Source organism: Aplysia californica, unplaced genomic scaffold (genome assembly GCF_000002075.1).
Source record: "Aplysia californica isolate F4 #8 unplaced genomic scaffold, AplCal3.0 scaffold00585, whole genome shotgun sequence".
Classification (NCBI taxonomy): Eukaryota; Metazoa; Mollusca; class Gastropoda; order Aplysiida; family Aplysiidae; genus Aplysia; species Aplysia californica.
In genome coordinates, this window is record NW_004797855.1 from 414,030 (window position 1) to 435,297 (window position 21,268).

General features: G+C 40.9%; 1 protein-coding gene across 1 annotated transcript in view; it reads right to left on the reverse strand.

The window, feature by feature from the left end:
* LOC101846984 (ribonuclease 3) overlaps window positions 1-21,268 on the reverse strand; it is a 36,964-nt gene that overhangs the window by 8,767 nt on the left and 6,929 nt on the right. The window contains exons 3-14 of the mRNA XM_005107207.3: window positions 18,123-19,913; window positions 15,561-16,202; window positions 13,523-13,684; window positions 12,388-12,573; window positions 11,323-11,493; window positions 8,467-8,665; window positions 6,938-7,113; window positions 5,112-5,220; window positions 4,088-4,239; window positions 2,146-2,249; window positions 1,140-1,222; window positions 586-753 (exon numbers count right to left, since the gene is read on the reverse strand). Of these exons, the coding sequence (XP_005107264.1) occupies window positions 586-753; window positions 1,140-1,222; window positions 2,146-2,249; window positions 4,088-4,239; window positions 5,112-5,220; window positions 6,938-7,113; window positions 8,467-8,665; window positions 11,323-11,493; window positions 12,388-12,573; window positions 13,523-13,684; window positions 15,561-16,202; window positions 18,123-19,913 (3,943 nt within the window). The remainder of the gene's footprint in view (window positions 1-585; window positions 754-1,139; window positions 1,223-2,145; window positions 2,250-4,087; window positions 4,240-5,111; window positions 5,221-6,937; window positions 7,114-8,466; window positions 8,666-11,322; window positions 11,494-12,387; window positions 12,574-13,522; window positions 13,685-15,560; window positions 16,203-18,122; window positions 19,914-21,268) is intronic.

Here is a 21,268-nt window from a genome sequence, read left to right on the forward strand (position 1 = left end):
AAAAAAACAATCAAAGAAGTACCACAAGCACTTTCCAACCACCCTCAAATCATAAAGTGCATCTTGGGAGGGAGAAAGAGAGAGAAAGAGAAAGAAAGAGAAAGGGAGAGAGGGGGAGAGAGAGAGAGAGAGAGAGAGAGAGAGAGAGAGAGAGAGAGAGAGAGAGAGAGAGAAAGAAAGATAGAAAGAGAAAGAAAGAGAAAGGGGGAGAGAAAGAGAGAGAGAGCGAGAGACAGAGAGAGAGAGAGACAGAGAGAGATAGAGAGATAGAGAGAGAGAGAGAGAGAGAGAGAGAGAGAGAGAGAGAGAGAGAGAGAGAGAGAGAGAGAGAGAGGCAGGCAGACAGACAGACAGACAGACAGACAGAGAAGAAAAGAGGATGAGGGAGTGAGAGAGAGACAGAGATAAAGAGAATGAAAGAGAGAGAAAGAGAGAGAGAGAGAGAGAGAGAGAGAGAGAGAGAGAGAGAGAGAGAGAGAGAGAGACAGAGAGAGAGAAAGGAGGAAAGAGAGAGAGAAGGAAAGAGAAAGAAAGAGACTGAGAGAACGAAAGAGAGGCAGGTCAAGGATCAAGAGATTTACTAACACTCAAGAATGTCAGCCCTCTGCTTGGTCTTCATGTCAATGCCGTCCGATACAGCATTCTCGTTAAAGATAACGTACTCCGACATGCCCAGATCATCATAGACCAGGCCCTGGGTGCGAGAGTTCACCAAAGAACTGCGCAGCAAACTCAGATGACCCTCATGATGCTCTGAGGTAAAAAAAAAAAAGATGTAAACTCAAACATCATTACATTTAATCAACACTTTCATGTTTTTAATGATGATGATAATGATATTGATAATAATAGTAATAACAATAATAATAATAATAATACAAATAATAATAATAGTAATAATGAATTAATAACAATAATAATAGTAGTAGTAATGATAATGATGATGATCATCATCATCATGACAAAACTAAACTACATTTAAAAACACACAAAAATGCCCCTCACATGTACATGAGTTTTTAAAAAAGAATACTTATAGTGACCTCAACAAAGTGTGACAAGTCATCGCATCCCAAGTTGGGAGCACACGTAATTTCATTTTCTAACCACAAGCTGATCAATCAAAAGCCCCAACTCACCCGGGTAGTGCTTATACAGGTACTCAGAAGCCACGAGCTGGAGTACGGTGTCACCAAGAAACTCCAAACGCTGATTATGACCACTGATCAAGACAAAGAAAGTAGAAGCATGGTTAATTAAGAGACAAAGCCTTTCCTTTCATCTCACTTTTGTTTTCATTTCCCCGCCCTATACAGCAATCACCAGAGTCTGAACACTAGGATTTTGATTCTGGCATGACAATAATTGTGCCTTTGCAAAGTCCATCTATTTAAAATGCACTGAGAAATTAGATTTTTTTTCACTTTGATAGGACTGTCCTTTGTATGCAGTGGAGACTTGTTTCTGGAAAAGTGGATTCTACATGTAAAAATATGAAACCAAAATCAAATAAACTTTAGTCAGATTATCACCAGAAAAAAAACCAACAACTCAAAACACATATGGGTCAAAACTAGGACTGCGGGCAATATAATTTCTGCTTTAGCCAAAGAAGTATATTACCCACTAGTTATTTTGTTTGTTTGAATAAAGAGAAACACATCAACATAATGACAGTCATTTACTGTAGGATAAAAGCAAGATGTCCCCTCCAAGAAGAGACAAAATTAAAAATGAAGTCATAAGGGACACCGTGGGAGCAACACCAGTCCTACCACACATTGAAAAACAAAAGGTCAAGTGGTTCGGACACCTCACGTGGATGCCCTCAAACCATCCAGCTCTGAGAGCATACAACATTAAATATTCTGGATGGAGAGCCAGAGGAAGACCAAGGCGACGATGGAGTGAATCTGTGGCAGACACCCTTAAAGATCATGGGATGTCCCTCCTACAGGCCACACGACTTGCTGCAGACAGACACCTGTGTCTCCCCGCGACACCCCAGGGTACAAGCGGAAGAAAAAAGTAAAGTAAAGTAAGTCCCCTCCAACCAAACATCAATACCCATCAAGGAATTCAAATATGACATAATTCATTGTAAATGCATTTGAACATTTGTACGCCGACAAATGCAATACTCACTGTGTGAGAGGATTCACGCCAATATTTCTGTGAGTAAATGCTTTGGCCAACAGGCGAATGTGAGTGAATTTGACACCGATAGCCTCCTCAAAAGTCTCCAGTTTCTGCAAAGAAGTGATCCAGGAATGACACAATAAAATTAACCATTTTGTTCCAAAGTGAGCTAACAAAGGCTACAAACATCTAAGTTTACTTACGACTATCATGCATCCCCATAAATGCGGTACTTACCAAAATGTTTACAAAGCAAAAATAAGTCCACCTCTTCGCTTTTTTCTTCCGGCTGTCTTGAGTATGACTTTGTTCCTGGACTGCCATATAAACTACACAGTTTGAGGTCTTTTATGTAAGCAGTTTTGGCAAAGTCACAAAGACATTTATATAAATAATACCTTGGCGGCTGGCCACATTAATTTCAGTAAAACTAATTTAAAAGCATTTTCCTATCATTCTGTAAAGTTAAATATAAGATAAGAAGATACTTTATTGTCCCAGTGGGAAATTTTCATGGCTCTATTACTAAATTAATAGTAATAGTAAATGAGAAATGAGAATATTAGGGGCTCTCGTGGCCTAGATGTTAAGGTGTTGGCCTCTCATTCAAAGGTCCCGGGTTCGAATACGGGTAGCAACCGAAAAATTTTCTTCTCTAAAATCGTCTCCTTTCATCTCCTTTCCTACTCTCCAGCAATGCTCTGTCGTCTGCTTTCTGCCCCCATCCCCTCTGCCCCCTCCTCTGGGCTCCTGATACTTTCTGCAACCTTTCTACTGCTACTCCTTGGCTCCTCCTTACTGCTGTCTTTCTGCCACACCCCTGATCTTCTGGTAGGAAAGATCTACACCTAGCCTTCTCAGGCAAGGGCGAGAAATCTCAGAGGGTCTGAGTGCAAGTTGCGCACGTTAAAGATCCCTTGGTGGTGTAAAATCGATAAGAGTAGGCTTCGGCCGCCACCTGGGCAAAATTCAAAATTTCCTTCCAACTGAAAATATTAGGTGTGTCCCGCGCGCTCATATGACCTTATGCAGTTGTGAGCGCCGTAAAACACTGACCAAAAAAAATAAATTTTTTAATGAGAAAATTAGTGATGAATGTCTATTTTCCTCTCTGCAGCCTTAGCAACAACAAGTTATGTATTATTGTTGGTGTGAATGATCTGTTGCGTATCATGTGATATTTATGTAACCTTTGAGAGATTTTATGCGTGGAAAGTACGTGTCATAGCGACTTCAATGTCACCACACGAAAAAAATAAAACTGGACTTTCTTTTTCTTTACTTTTTTCTCTTTTTGAATTATGCAGCAGAAAGTATAAAACGTTTAATGTAGTCTCAAAAGATAATAGTTGACTTCTGAATTGTTAACTCATACTCTACCGTCTACCTAATACAGTAAAGGCCAAAGAAGAGGTCCCAGTGAGGAGAAAAATTACGGGCCGTCTTTACATCTCTATTCCTCTATATTCTATACTGCGACATTTTAAAAGATACAGTATATGTAGTTTTACAATTTTAAAGGAGAGCCAAAAACCTGAATGTTGTTACCAGTAAAACAATATTTGCTTTAAAGATAATAAGAAAGTTATCAATATTGCATATCTCTACCCTTCTCCCTCCGAGACCTCACATTGACAACACACTCTATGGAACATTACAGCAACTGCAGCAAACCTGCACTTATCACTACATGGCATTGGACAGAAGGGCGAGAGCCAAGCTGTTGCTGGATCAATAACAACAACAACAAGAACAACAACATCAATATTGCATTCCTAAAACCATTGCCTTTGGATGTTTGCAAAGAGTTTATTTTCTTGGTTACAATATTCAGTTGTTGGGCTCTCCTGTAAAATTGCAAAAACTACATATAGTGTATTTTAAAAAAAATAATAGAAGTATAAAGATCCGCCCTTCCCCCTACCCCTCCCTATCTCCTGAAGATCACCTTGAGGATGGGGCTGGACTTGACCCAGTGTCTGTCCCCGGCCGGCTCCTCCTGCTGCAGCACGTGCTGGGGAAGGTCATTCCAGGTCCCCAACAGAACGTCTTCATCGTCAAAGAGAGTTCCCGAAAAAATTTTGTCAGCCACATCAATGCCTATAGGAACAGAAATGGAAAATGTGAGACGAAACTGAGTTGGAGGGGGGAGGGGGGTGGGGGTGTATACACACACATACACACCACTTATGCAAATAGTAACACACGTGTAAATCCCACATCATTACACAAGCATATACGGCGAAATTAAATTGAAATGCAAACAACACCCTCCAGTTATTTTGGACTCTGCATCGCTCAAATATCCAAGGAACATAATACTGATGTCAGAAACCCAAATTTCAGTACTGTCACCAGTACACTCTAAAACGGATTGCGGACTATCAACAAAGAACACGTAGAAACTATGACACCAGCAATCGTTAACATGACCAGTTATTCTCGAGGGTTTCAAATGCACAAACTTTGGATTCTTAAATGATCAACACAGCAAGAAAACAAAAGGCATAAAACTCAATACATGATCGAGTCAGCTTAAACCAAAATCTGCAGGACCTCAAAATTTTCTTCGGTATAACCAGGATATCAGTTTAAACGGGTTGCTTAAATGGAAGAAAAAAATAAATTAGGGATTTCATTTTCATTTCGTTTACCGCCATTTATGGATTAACCATGATCAGTTTAAGCAGACTCCGCCATTTATAGTCAATGGCATCAGTAGGCAGAGTAGCGTTGTACGCTGACAAAACGCCTTTTTCTTATTTACGACAGTTACGAGATACTAACGATTTTCGGCTTTCTGAATCTATTTTGCACAGTACGTCAACAGCTGATCTTGCACCCTGAAGAAAATGTGCTCAACAGATATTGTAAGAAAACTGAAAATCGTTGATTTTTAAAAACTGCTTTGAGTGAGAAAAAGGCGTTTTGTCAGCGTAGGGCAGAGCAAGGGCCCCCTTCAGTACACATACCTCCATCAAGAAACAGGGCCCCCATGAGGGCCTCACAGCAGTTGGCCATGGCATGACGCAGGTCCGACTCGTGGCACAGGTCTGGCCCATGGACATACAACATGAACTCCTGGGGGGGACACACACCATTATGTTCATCATAATCATAAGAACAACAATCAACGTAATCTTTTCGAAAGACAAAATATCAATTATCATAAAAACAATAACAGTAGGAGGAAAAGGAGGAGCAGGAGGATGATGGGGGAAGGACAGTGAGGAAGAGGAAGAGGAGGAGGAGGGGGAGGTGAAGGGGAGGTGAAGAGGAGGAGAAGGCCAGGAGGAGGAAGAAGAGGAGGGAAGAGAAGGGACAACAACAATAACAACAAAAGTCATTTAAACAGAGCTGACCCTTATAAAACATTTAACAAAATGAACTGACATGGAAATAATTACAATTTTCAAGTCCCAATTTTTTCTTTTGGTATGTCATACTCTTCAAGTAAATACAGTTGAAAATGTTAAAGACGGCCACATATCGTTGAGGAGAAAGTGGCTGTATTAGCCAGGTGGATAGATGATGCCTTACACAGTGTCATTATAATCTGATGAGTACATAAGGGAGGAAATAGAAAGTGGCCATTTGTACAAGTTATTGTCTCATGCGGTTTGCCATTAGAGCTGGTTCGACTGTATATATAATTTTTTTTTTTCATTTTAATTACAGTCACGTCGCTCACATTTGATTGTAAACACATGAAAGGGTTGGTAGAAAACAGTCTTATCTTCTGGAAGCAAGCAATCGACAAGCCTTTAGGGAAATTTCTTTCCAAAACGTTCCTCTTCAACCGCACTTAACAAACAATATCAAGCCAAATGTGTTAAAAAATCAAACACCACAATGAATCGCTTGTATGTAAAATGACGTTGTTGAGGACAACGGGAGAAGTAAAAAGATAACGATCAATGTCATTTTTTTTTAGTAGAGGTTTTACGGTGCTCGCAACTGCATAAAGTTATATGAGCGCCAGAAGATAAGAGGTGTTACAAGAGAGTAACAAACATAAAAAAGAAAAATGGGAGATAAGGATGATAGATGTTTCATAGGAAAGAAGAAGTAAACCACACTAGAGAACCAACCAACCACCCATGCTCAATGTCAGCTTAAAGCGTAGTCACAGTACCACTCGTCCATCTCATTTGGTGGCGTCGGTGGCCTAGTGGTTAGGCTCTCGGACTCGCAACCGTAAGGTCGTGGGTTCGAATCCTGTCAGGGACCTGACGTTGTGTCCTTGGGAAAGGCACTTTACACGAATTTTCCTCACTTCACCCAGGTTGGAATGGGTACCCAGCTATAGACAGTGAAAGATCTTGTGAGTTTGTTAGTGTTTGAGCGCGTGAAATCCGCAGCTTGCACTGTATGCTTCCCGGGAAGCTGAGAATGTTTCTGAGTGTTCTATGGTCTGCTGGGGTAATAATATAGTGTAAAGCGCATAGAGCTTGCTTTCGAGCGGGGTTATGCGCTATACAAATGCTATCTATCTATTATTATTATTATTATTTCCAGGATAAATACACCATAAAACCTGCATCTGCTGTGTAAAGGTTAGATTCTTCATCTTGCCCGTAAAAGACATGAATTTGATTCTCACACTAGTAAGAAATTTTATCAAGCTGTCCTGTCTTTCCAAATAACAAGCCAGAGCTGCTCTGACCACTAGGGTTGAAGCAAACTGCAATCTAGACGAATTTAAATTGTGTCGATCACGGCTTGAAACTTCTACAGTCAACCAATCCATTATCATAATCAATATTATGGTAGCAGCTTAATGAACCAGCATCCTTACCTGTAGCTTCAACTTCTTTGCCAGCAAAGCCAAGTGTTGGTTTTGAACCAGGGCCATTCGGTATGTGGTCAGCCCCCCTTCCTCCAGCCACGGGAACATGTAAAACAGATGGACGCTGGTCAAGAACTCAATGACAGCATCACCCAGAAACTCCAACCTTTCATTATGGGGGATTTCTGAAAGGAAAAAGAATTTAGTTAGTTTTAGTAGAGGTTTTACGGCGCTCACAACTGCATACGGTCAAATGAGCGCAAACGGCTGGGTGTCAACAGAAAAGTCCTTACAGGGAATAAAATTTATTCTGCTCACCTCTGCTTCGACTATCAAGGCACCCCGGAAATAGCGGGTCACAAGAGTGTGACAAACATACAAAACAAGTAGAGGAAAATGATGATAGTAAGGATTAGGAAAGAAAAAGCAGCAGTTCCCTGTTGCAGTTCAAGCACAGTTATGAGCATGACATTGTTGGATCAGACCATTTACAATTCTACTATGCATTAGAATGAGAAATGTCCCCCCTTTGGGAATGGCCTAAAGACACTTCAGTCAGTGGCATCGCCCCGGGCGTAGAAAAAAAAAATGAATTCGATGTTCAACAGAGGTCTGTGAATCTTCAAACACAACCACGAAATCTGTTAGTTTTTATCACACACAAACAGAAACAAAAACAAAAACAAAAAATCCAGGCTGTAAAAAAGAAGGGTTAAGAAAAAACGAAACCAGAAATGGGTACAGCCAGACCTCGCATTCTAATACATCATTTGAGCACTCTCTGGTCATTTTCTTGCTAGCTAGCCTTCTGGCAAGCAAATTCTAAAATATCTACCTTTCAATTAAACAACAGTTATAGTAGATTTCTCGAAAACATTATACAACACAGTACTCAACAATATAGTCCAAATAACTAAAAATCTTGCTCGACGTTAGCTTCTAGAAACATTCTTTTGCTTAATTAGCCTTCCGTATGACTTCACAAGATGAAACCTTACAGGCTTTATGCAGATTCTGTTGCCTTTTGCAGTCACTTGCTATGAAACACGGAGAACTGTACTGAAAATTACAATGACGATGATGGCAACAACAAAAACCACAACAACAACGTAAATGATAATGATAACAACTACAAAAACCAAAACAACAATGACATCAATCACAACAACATTGATGACAATGACAATAATAGTAACAATGGCCAAAATAGTATTTGTGGTGACAAAAAAAACCACAAACATTACTAGGTTTAGTAAAGGTTTGCGGCGCTCGCAACTGCATACGGTCAATGAGCGCCAGAAGATTAGAGGTGTTACAAGAGAGTAACAAACATAAAAAAGAAGAATTGATAGGAAAGAAGAAGCAAAACCACACCAGAGCACCCGCCAACCACTCACAAACATAACTACAACTACACTGACAATGCTGACAACAACCACTACCAAAACGACAAAACGACGACAACAACGCCAACAACAACAACCACAGCAACAAGGGGGACAACAATAACAACAACAACACCACCGACGAGGCCGGACCAGAGGTAGTCTCCTCCTGTTTGCCCATGCGGGACATGATGTCCACTAAGATGCAGATGCCGCGTTTGCGCGTGTTCTGGTAGTGGACGCGCCGGTCACCGTACTCCACCTGCCGCATGCCGCAGTTGGTCAGGGAGTTGCGGGTGTGATCAGGGTTGGTGCCGTAGTTGGTGCGGTAGGATGTGTGCGTCAGGGACAGCTGTGAAAGAAGAACGCATGCCAAAATGTAAGTTTCCACATCAGTTGTTGTTGTTGTTGTTGTTATCGATCCAGCAACAGCTGAGCTCTCGCCCTTCTGTTCAGTGCTATGTAGTGATAAGTGCAGGCAGTTGCTGTAATGTTCCACAGAGTGTGTTGTCAATGTCAGGTCTCAGAGGGTAAAGGTGTAGCTCGGATGTCATTTAGGGCTGTGCATTGGTAAAGGTGATGATCCAGTCTCATATGCATAGTCACACAAAGGACACACTAGGGGGGAGTTCTGATTTTATTCCGTTCAAGTGGAAGTTTATCTGTATACATTCTCTTCAGAAGATCGTGGTTTGTTTCTTTCTCTGTAGGTGTTTGATACTGTCATTTCGCTTAGTTGTGGTCACATGTTTGAAAACTGTTCTTCCTGTCTTTCCCAAGGTCCATCTGTTCATCTAATCTTGTTTGCATTGCTTTTAATGATTTCTTTTGCAGGGTTGTATGAGGTTAGAGCGTTGGGCTGTTCATGTCTAGATCCCCTTTTGGCGAGTATGTCCGCTCGCTTCCACATCAGAAATAATAGTATAACCCTTTCCTGTTCCCAGCCTCTGCTACCTATGGCGACCCATTCCTTCAATTTCTTCTCCACTGAGCTGACTCCTGGTATTCCCATTCTTTGGCATTCTGTAGAAGTAAAGTAAGCACAGATTCTGACTGCTAATTCTATTGAGTATCATTTTATCTTTCTACTGTGACGCTATATCCCTCAAAGAGCAGTTTGACCCTGACAGTTGGGGTCAAAGCCCAACTCCTAAATTATCTAAATTGTATCAAGGGGGACATAAAACACCAATATTTCTCTGACTGCTGATGCTAGATCTGACACATAATCTTCTCCAAAAATGAAGCCGAAGCTACAGCATAACGTTATGGACCAATTTTTATCATATCCAAGCTGACCAATGACTTGCGAAAATCCCGCGAGAGAAGCCAGTAAATATCGGTATATATATGGCTAAAGAATTTTGATCTATTTAATGGAACTCATTTTCTAATTTTAAAAAAATAATTTCGGACCTATATTGCCCTGAAGCTCAGCTCGAGTAAAATGTGTCTTGCATTACTTTTCTCCACACTACCAATTCAAAACTGAACTCTGTTCGACACGATGGTTCTTCTGCAGATGTAGTCTAAGCTCAGTTCACCCATTGGTAATACAACCATTGCACCCCCCCCTCCATCCCTTTAAGTACCAAGTTAGTAGTCCAACGTAGCATGCAATAGGGGAAATTGACTCCTGTACAATCCCCCCCTCCCCAGATTAGTATGTGTGTCAGGTCACGATGAAATCAGGCGCTCGTCAATTTTGGGGCATGTGAGGTTATTGGCATAATCTTAACACATCTGTTAAAGACCTAGTGTCTTTAGAAACTAAGTACTCTGGGGCTGAGATTTTGATTTGCATAGTTACAGCAAAAAGTTTCTTCTTTCGTTTGATACCGAAACGAAATTTTTCGGGACAGTAGTTTTAGTATTAGAGCTGATCGAAGTGCGATCGTGTTACCGACACTTCGAAAGTGTCTCGACTTGTTGAAAAGCGACACAATTGAGTTCAAAAGCGGAAAAAAACTATGGATTTGAGCAAAAACAAGCATATGGCAAATCAGATGGCTCAGATTTTGATGAAAACGTTGTAGCAAGAGTTTGGGGCGATTCAGATTGATCAGACGCAGAAAATCTAGAATTTAGATCTTGGGCCCGACCGCGAGGTTGAGAGTGAGAGTGACGGGTCGGTTACCCCGATCAAACTAAAGTTAGAACATTTCCAACAGTTTGCGTAGACATAAAGTTATATTTTTCTGAAACTACATTAATTTTCCGCTTTAACTTATTTTTTCACAAATTTTAAAATTTGTTTAGTATTTTTAAAATGTGTTTTTTAAAGGCTTGTATTCACGGGAGGTGGGTTCTTTCCCCTTGCTTAGGATCTAACAATGGACTTCCCGTCCAGACCCTTAGGGTGTAATGTGTTAAAGGTTGTTCAGTTGTCTTGCTATTGGTGGAAAAAAAATCCCATCTATTCTGAGTAGAAGTCAAGATACTTGAGATTGAAGAAGGTGGAGTCGCCTAGTTTCAAAGGTAGAATTAACGAGAAAATGGCCGCCAAAGTTTGGTCATTTCCATAGCTTGTTAGTCCGTGGAAACTGAAAACTTACATTATGTGTGCCTTTAATCAATGTGTTTCAGTAAAATCGACACAGAAGTGTGTTTTTAATTGGAGAACAAAGGTGTCAAGCCAAAAAACAACAATTCGATAAAAATAGCCAAACTGGCAGAAAAATGCCAGTTCCATCAATTTCATTATTTTGATGAGCGCCTGATTTCACCACACTGCCTCATATATTATGTACGTCTGTACCCATGGTTTTATGCACCCTGCACAATTTAGCAAAATTTGATCATTTTTTGCAGAATTTCTTATTATTTTCCTGTAACACTCTTTGTTAAAGTTAACAGAATCGCATAATTTCACATTTTTGGGCTCAGTTTGCATAATTTCAGAATTTTTCTTGCATAAAACGACGGGGACAGGTATGTTGTACGTCCCCGCCTCCCCATCCATCAACAGGCCATCCTCTGACATGGGAACCACGCCACCCCCCCCAATACCTGTAGCAGAGTGCGGTCAATAAACTTGTAGTCCAATGTGTTCTCCAGCACATCCAGGCACAGGTGAAAGCGAAGGTGGCTCATCAGAACAGGCATCATGAGTGCGTGTTGGCACACGTCTGCTCGCAGCCCTGTCAGCAGGAAGTTTTGACTGCTCAGCTCTACTGTGACCTTTGGAGGATGGGGGTTGGGCAGAGGAAAGTTTTTGTTAGTTTTAGTAGAGAGTTTTACACCACTCACAACTGCATAAGGTCAAATGAGGGCCAAGGGGTGGACGTCAACAGAGAAGTCCTTACAGGGAAACAGACTTACTCTGCTCACCTCTCTAGCTTCAACAGCACAAAGTCTGCTTCGACTATCAAGGCACCCCGGAAATAGCGGGTCACAAGAGTGTGACAAACATACAAAAGAAGTAGAGGAAAATGACGATAGTAAGGATTAGGAAAGAAAAAGCAGCAGTTCTCTGTTGTAGTTCAGGCACAGTTATGAGCATGACATTGTTGGATCAGCCCATTAACAATTCTACTGTGCATTAGAATGAGAAATGTCCCCCCTTTGGGAATGGCCTTAAGACACTTCAGTCAGTGGCACCGCCCCAGGGGGTGGGCAGAGGAAGAGCAGGTCAGTATTTGCCAACAGGGAGAAACAAGTCCGTATCCGTCCGCAGGAAAAAATAGGTCAGTACTTGCCAACAAGGAAAAACAAGTCCGTATTTGTCAACAGGAAGAAAATGAATCGTTCAGTATATGTATCAACAGAAAATAATAGGGCAGTATTTTTCAACAAGGGAAAAACAGATTAACGTATTTCTTTTCTTTTTGAAAGAGTTGATAAACTATGTGACCTGCTAAAATAGGCAACTAAAGCTAATTTTAGAAAGAGATGTTGGTTTGAACTACACAGGCCATCTACAGTGACAAATACACCCAATACATCATCAAAATAAAAATTGAAACGACGTCTTATCTTACAGCACTGTGACCTAATGATTAAAACATCATTTTATTTTCAAAATTAACAAAAGAATTAAAAAAGTTTTGTTCAGTTTCCACTACTGTGACCTACTTCTCTCTTCATGGTCTTCTTCATCCGTATCTCTTGGAGTCTCTCCTCCTGCTCCTTCAGTCGCTGTTTGTCGTCTGCTAAGATCTTCGGCTTGCTGTTCAGAAGATGCCGGAACTTCACATACTGCTTCCAGGCCTTGCGGTAGGCAGGGTCCCCAGCATAGCTCAACTGGGCTGGACGGTAACCCTGTTCCACACGGCAGGAAAGGAGTGGGGCAAATGTATATTTTTAAAAATGTTAACTTGTCTACTCATTTCTTTTGGAAACTCTTTAAACAATGGTATGCGTGCATACGGATCACGTATATTACACACATATAAACAGAGGAAAAAGAAATTCCACTATTTTATTTATCTTTTTTTGAAAAGTCATCACACAACGACTTCGCACAATGACATCATACAATAAAATCGCACAATAACACAACAGACATACAAATCAAAGAGTCAAATCTTATACATAAATAAAAGGCCATAACAGATGGTAGAAGTCGCAGTCTACTTCAGCCCTGAGGTGTGCTGACAAAATGAGTTATATCTCAGACTTTAGCCTTACGGAAATTGATACGTCGACTTTGTAAAATTTGTAAATATGAAATAATAAAAGACATGGTAGACTTGAACAAAATATGATCAATTTAAAACTCTATAAATCTGACCTCAGAGTCGATTTTCGGCCAATATTTCCATTCTTGGATTGCGAGAAGTAACTCATTTTGACAGCACGCCTCACATTCATAAATTTGTTCTTTGAAGCACGTTTCACATTTATAAATTTGTTCTTTGAAGCACGTTTCACATTTATAAATTTGTTCTTTGAAGCACGCCTCACATTTGTAAATTTGTTCTTTGAAGCACGCCTCACATTTATAAATTTGTTCTTTGAAGCACGCCTCACATTTATAAATTTGTTCTTTGAAGCACGCATCACATTTATAAATTTGTTCTTTGAAGCACGCCTCACATTTATAAATTTGTTCTTTGAAGCACGCCTCACATTTATAAATTTGTTCTTTGAAGCACGCCTCACATTTATAAATTTTTTCTCTGAAGCACGCATCACATTTATAAATTTGTTCTTTGAAGCCTACTGGAGTCAGGTAGGTTCATATACTACAAGTGCAAGATCTGGTCACCTGATGGATAATCAACGGAAAGCGCTGCTTCTCCTCGCGATCCTGTTTGGACTCTTTTTCCGCTCCTTTCTCCTGAGATGCGGACTCTGGATCGTCGGAAGGCGGCACCGAAGGCTCTGTCATCTTCCTGTCCAGCTGGTCAATGCGGAGAGAGCTGGGGCGCTGCAGAAAAGGCAAAAACATCAAGAGTTGAGCCCGAATCCGAGCTATTACTGTTATCATAACCACATGTCTCCACAGCTGTTGAGCATGACCACCTATGATTTCCTCACTGTGAGATGGATATATGTATTTCACTGTTGCTGATCTGAAGTTACACTGAGTCGGCAAGGCAACTGCTTCATTTTGAAAGAAAACATTTAAGACTATAGAGCACTGAAATGAATTAGAAGAAGACTTTACTACAGCAATCACAAACTAACCACTTATCAAGAAAAGGAGACCTGCTTAAAAGAAGTGAAAAATATCAATGATTTAGCTGTGGGCTTTCATTTCTGTATTGAAGTCATCAAAAAATCTAAATTATTTAATCATTTATGCAAAAGCAGGCAATCACTGGTGAGGTATGCAGAAATCAAGCTAAAATTCCTTAGAAAATATATGTAAGAGTGTAAGTGGTAAAAATAAAGAGTAAAAAAAAAAACACAAATAGTTTTCTTTTTAACGGTTGCAGTATTTCCTATACAAAAAGACCCCCCACCCCACCCCTATCTCTGTCTCCCCCCTCCCAGACTTGCCACACATATGCATAAACATAAAATCTCACAAACATATATATATTCATATCTCTCTGCTTCAAACCTGTCTTGTTGTGCGTATGCGTGAGTGCACCTAATCTTTGTAATGTCTATTGCCATTGTTAATAACCAAGACAAATTTCTCCCTGGGAGATGAATAAAGATTGTCATTGTCATTGTCATTAACTCATTCGATACTCCGAGCCGTGGAGGGCGTGGCTAATGTGCCGTCAGTACGTTCAATTTTAGCTTCGTTTCTATTCCAATCCACATATCCATGTTAAGATAAAGGTCATAATATAATGTTGACTACCCGGTCAAGCATTTCCACTGAAAATCGCAAATTTAGATTCAGTTTTGAAACGCGATTTCGTAGTTTATTTGACTTTGTTTTATCGCGATGCCAAAATGATAGCCCGGACACCAGTCTAAGTAATTTTACACAACAAAATCTATCATTATTTTGCCCAGTAAAGAAAAGTAGGACTCTTTTTTATAATATTGATACGATTGGACTCCTATTGTCAATGCACTTTTATTGAAAAATCAATATTTTTGAGTGCTAGATTTAGGTCTAGATCTAAATTGTCAAAATATTTTTTTCCCCCAAAATCACTACTTTTTGATGAAATTACACAAAAAGTGCCACTCAAGACAAGTATAGGTTTATTCCAAATGCAATTCTGAATAATTCCATATAAGATACGAGTGGGTTTTTTCTGTTTGTGATCATTTTTCAAGATTATACAATTTTTATTTTTTTTCAATATCGGATGTTATGATCCAAATGTACAAATATTATCGAATATATGTAAATAACTGCAAATTTTTCAATATTTTCCAGTTTTATATTCATTTATGGTTATTTTGATGCATCATTTGACTAGGTGCAAACATAGTTTTTAGTTTCACCAAAGATTATTAATTTTTTATTTTCAAATTTTATTCGCATCCAATCAAAATTGTGTTGCATAATTGCCTCTTACAGGAACCAAAGTTGAAAAATACATAAATAAACATTACAGATGTATTCTACAAACCATACTGAAAATATTGGTATATAATACGTTGATATTTATTTGAATTTGCGGCCCCAAAGACATTTAACTGCCCACTAGTCATCATCTCATTCGCCCTCCCGAAAAAAATTTGTCCACAAGCCGAAAATAATACGTAGCGAATTAGTTAAAATCTGGTTCCTCCTGGGTTGTTTGCATTTTTGAGGAAATCATTGCAGTGGGACTCAGCCTCCCTGTGGAACAAACCAACACCCTCCAATTCCTAAAAACTCTGTCTCTTACCATGCCGGGGCTGGTGACAATCATCCCACGGACTTCGTCCACAAACGTCCGCCACTGCTCGTCCCCACAATTCAACAGCTCCTCAACTCTCTTCTCCTCCACAAGCATTCGTGCTGAACGCAGCAAAAAACTCAGCACCGTGTTCATCGAGAGCACCTCCTTGCACCCTGAATCCGGCAAAGTGCGTGAAAATCGCGGCAACAAATGAAACCTCTGACAACCGCCGCCCGGCCCCGACCAGTCCATATCGATCAGTTCCAAAATCTCCGAAAACAGAAACTGCCCGAGGAGGTTCAAACTCCGAACAGTGAAATTCTCCGGCGGCGCTTCCGGTAAGAAGCGAATCGTGTACTCAATGTTGAACCTCAGCAGTCGGCAGGGGGGGACGTGCTCCAGGGGTTTGTGGCTGAAGATGGAGAAGCCTTCGAAGATGTACTCGTGGTCGTCGTGCTGTATGAGCGTAGGGACGCGCGTCAGCAGGTTTGTGGAGGGCGACAGTGTCACACGGTAGTGCCACAGCTGGCCAAGGTTGTTGCTCTCAGGGTCACACACGGGAAGTGGCTCCTCGCCGGGGTAAATGTCATGCCGGATGCCAGACTTGCGGGACTTGATGCTGCAGCGGCACAGTGGACCATCGTTGGCCTGAGGAGGTGTGACAGAGAACGGTTTCACATGAAATAACAATAATAATAACAATAACAATAATTATAATAATAACAATAACAGTAACAATAACTATACCTAAACTAATAAAAATAATATAACAGTAGCAATAACAAAAATAAAAATAATGATAATAGTGATAACAAACCATTGTTACCTATGACAAGTAGTGTGATGCTCTCACAGTTTATTTGATGAGAAGATATCATCAAAGCACACCATGTATGAGCATGGATAATAATGTCTTTGATTCAAATAAATCCCATCATTCCACAGCCCTAAAGTAATGTCTGTTTTAAACTGAAAACCAAGCAAAGTCAAAATAGCAAGCATGCCCTAGCAACAATAGTCGGCTTTTGCAAGAACTATTTAATCACTTTGGATAAAACTTGTATGTATCATTTGAATTCAAGAAATAAAAGCCTCTGCTGTTATACATTTTGTGGTAGCTCCCATTTTCTCGTCTGTAATTCAGTGCTTTCAAAGTAATTTCATGTTAAAGCCATCAACATGGAGTTGGCACAGGACAGTACTAAGCTTACAACTTGCAGTGTGAATATAGAGTAAGCACACATCTTGTCTCACAAGTACGCTTGATGCACTTACAATTTTCTGACTTTTACCTCGTAACAATTTGAGACTTTTTATTTTTACACTTTTACACTTTTTACCCTTTTATTTGTCCCACAAGTGCACTTTGGTTTACAACGGTAAACATACGTATACATACATAAATACAGAATTATAAATATGTACACACATAAATACATGAATAAATACATACATAAATACACAATATTACACAAATAGAGAACAGTAACGTTTACAACCATGCCACTGTCGGTTGCCACTGTGCACTGCCCTGTATTTTGAGCTAAGGTTGTCAAGTCGTGTCTTGCTCAAGGATGCACTCCAGTGACCATCCATCTGATCCCCCTGTCACCAACACTTGCTTGAAATTACTTGAGTCTAAACTCACTACTCACTTAGCCATTGGAGCCCCCAGTGTTTACTAGCATCTGTGGTGCAATAGTTAGGCTTTTCACCTAGCATGCAAAAGAAATGAGTTTGATTCCAAACCAGCATAGGTTGTAAGAATATTTTACTGACCGTCCCAATATGTCATCAGGGATGAAAAATCCTTCTCATCAAAGACTGATCCAGCCAAAACTGGACCAAAGCAGCCAGTTTTTTAACCTAAATGATCTAAATTGTCATGAGCTGAGGGGAGCCCCAGGTATACAGTACGAGATTATATCATTTACCCATACTTAACAGTCAACCGAAGGAGTTTAAAGAAACCCAAATTAAGGGGTTGCTCATACTGCTTTCTTTCAGCAGTACCTTTTTCAAATAAAAAAAGAGCCTTCAGAAAAGTGAATTGGCGACTTTCCTGAAATTGCCACCTACTCTCTGTACTTCGGCCCTGACTATCAGGCTAATGGAGACCGAGAAACAAATATCCTAAGCGGCAGACAGAAATACTGCACAAAATAAGTTCCTCATATGACTGGAATTAAACAAATGCCTCCTACATGCAAGGTGACGAACCTAACCATAAGCCCACAGAGAACATACAATACCCTTGAGATAGATATTTGTAATTTGACACAAGACACAAATGTAGAAATCCGCGTTTGTCAAACTCCCATTTCTATCTGACGTCAAACAATCAGGAGGTTTGGACATCTGACACATATGGCACCTCACAAGATTGACAGTAAAGCGTGCTACAAAAAAATATCAGGGTACAAGCCAAGAGGAACACCAAAAGAAGACCTGGATCGAGGGTGTGAAGAGTACCCTGAAAACATACAACATTCCACCCAGCAAGGCCATCCAACTTGCTAGAGACAGAAAGAGGACAAATCAAGTAAAGTAAGAAAGTCTCTTTCTTACCTGGCCTTTAATATTGAACCACAGCTCCGGGTGCAGGCTGTAGGGGTGCTTCTTCCTCTTCTCCCACTCTTCCATTATCTGATTTGCCCCTTCATCATCATCGTCATCATCATCATCTTCATCTGATGAGCTTTCACTTGAAGACGATCCGGACTTGTGCCCCGAGCAGTGGTGATGGTGATGGTGATGGTGGTGATGTGGTTTATTCGACTCGCACGAGGTTTCTTTCTCCTGGGGCTGGGATGCTTTCATACGCTCCGCCCTACGCACAACTTCTTCTTCGAACCTGTTCTCGAGTTCAATCATCCGACTCGACGCCTGAGTATCTCCAGAACCTGGTTGCTTTGTGAAGTACAGATCAGCTGGACAGGAGCGGGTGAAGTAAATGACCGTCTCATCCTCTTCCACGACAAGATCATCCGCACCTGTGGTCTCTGCGTTACTCATTCTGCTACCAGCAGACGGTGAGGAATCCCGGGTCCTGAAGTCAGCAGCCGTTGCCTGCATGTGCCTGCCACTGCTACTAGAAACACCTCTTGATGAATCTCTCGGGCCCTGACTCTGAGATCTAGTGATATCACGCGGGGATCTATTCCTTGGACTCCTCAGGCTCCTTCTCGACGAATTATACTCTGACGATCCCCGCTCGCTTCTGCTTCTGTCTGCTCCATATGAATGTGTGGCTCTATCTCTCGATCTCTCTCTGTCCCGGAGACTCTCTCGGTCTCGAGAACTCTCACGACTGATTGATCGAGGTTCAGGTGAAGGTGTCCGTCCACCGTGCGGTACTTTCTCTCGATCTCTGGATGAACTAACCCTTGAAAAGTCTCTACCTCTACCACCACGTGCACTATCTAAGACATGTGCTGATCTTTCTCTGCTGCTACTCCTGCTGCTCCAATCTCTTCCTCCACTCCTCCCTCCATCACGAGATGAGGAGAGCGAGGGATTAAACTCAGAATACCTCGAAGATCTTGAGCTATCATTTGGACCATACTGATCAGGGTCACAATTTCTCTGTCTAGGACTATCTTGCCATCCTCTTCCATCTTTTCGGTCGTTTCTGTTACTGAACCTGTCGGAGGATTCCGAACGTCTTGATGACACGGACCTCTGTGAGTTTCTGTCACTATATCTGTCACTGCTACTAGACCTCGAATTCGAACCTGCACTATCAAAGAATTGAGACGGCTTCCTGAAAGTGGAGCCCCCATGGGCCAGAGCCATTTTCTCGCTGGCAGGAGATCCCTGGGGCTGTAAATTCTTGTAGCTTGTCGCACCACCTTGAAGATTCGGCACTGAGCTACTCCGAGGTATCTCGGTCTGTTGAGATGGGTTCAGGGGCAGAGGAAAACCACCAACATGAGGCTTCACCATAGACTCCGAAACAACAGTGCCACCAGCGAAACCTTTAGCTTGTTGGGGAGTGACGAATCTCCCAGAATTATTATTCCCCCATGCCCCCATCACAGTACCACCACCCGCACCGCCGACAATATCCCTTGTGGCAGACGGAGGCGGCACAAAGCCCGGTGGCCTTTTTATCACATCCTGCAGTGGTGGCGGATTTATCGGCAACCGAGAGGGGGCCCCTGCCACAGATGCAGGCGCGAGTCCCGGTCTCACAGACGGAGGAATGTTCTGTTGCCAGGGCCCTTGCTGAAGCCCTTGCATCTGTTGCTGTTCTCGGGTTTTCTGCTGCAGTTGGCTGATGGCAGCCCCAAGTCCCTGCTGCTGCTGCTGCTGCTGAGAAAGAAGTTCTTGCTGACGGAGAATTCTTTGACGCTGGAGCTGAGGACATATTGAAGACAAACTGAGACTCAAATGTACCAAAGATAAAAAACGCTCTGACTACATCATCTGACACAAAATGCTAGAAAGACGGAAGGATGGAAATATGGGTAGAAAGATAGAAATAAGAAAAAACAAAATGGGGATGAACAAACTCACATCCATTAACATTGAGAAAAAAAAAGATATGATGCCTAAAAAACCATTCCATAAGGTAAAGCAAGACAAAAAATACAAGAAAATGTTTTTAAAGTAATTATAGAAAGGGGTGCATTAGAATAAAAAGGCAAAAGACTTAAATCCAAGTAGGAAACCATGAAGGTGCTTTTACCTGGTTCTTCTTGAAAAATGTTAATTGTCGGGATAATGTCTTGGTAATTCCCCAGAGCACCTTTTTATGACTATGAAAACGACGGGCACAATATCTTGTTTCTACATAACTTTCAAGATGGACATGAAATGATGAACTATGAGACCACAGTCTAAAAAATCAACAAAATGCAACACACATCTAGCATCCTATACAGCGCCAAAGACAAAAGAAAAAGTCAGACCAACAGGAAGAACCGAGAGCATTAGCAAGCCTCTGCTCTCTCTCTGTATACCATTTTTTTAAAAACAGACGGCAATATGATTCTTCATTCAAATTCAGATCAATCTGAAACTACCGTCTTTTTTTTTTTTGCAATTGTTTTTAAGTAGATTTTTGGAGGGAAGTCAACTTAAGAACTCATATAAGTTTGGCATGGCAGAACACTGGAAAAAAAGCAAGATTGATCTCCTACAAAAATGTCCTGGTTAAGCGATAGCAGCAAAAAGAGACATAAAATATTAGCAAGACGAAAGACAAAAAACTGCCTTGGTGAATGTGAAGGTTGTGAGTGTCTTTGTTCACAGCTTAGTTTTTACCAACTGAGGAGCACCTTACATTTTATCTTCCTTACAAAAAGTGAGCCTCATTAAACAGAAGAACAGAAATCAGATTTTAATAACGGTAGTATGCACAATAACAAAGCATGGATCATGCATAATGACAAACTTCATTCATAGCTTAATTTTTGTATCATTACATCAGGAGACATATCAAATATAAAAAAGAAAGTATATATATAATTTGAGTCCTACATTATTACTTAGTTTGTACACGGACTGGCTTGGGTAAAGCAGAATGTGCAATGGCAGCTTGCAACCGTGAAAAAGGGAAGGTCATTACACATTAACCTCTCAGTAAGAGATGACACCTGGAGGTATCCAGGTACATTAGTAGCATCAAATCAGAGGAGGAAACCCCAGTGCCTGGATATAATCCACCAGGTTAGCTCAAACGTTTTTTTTGTCTCAAGTTTTGTAATAAG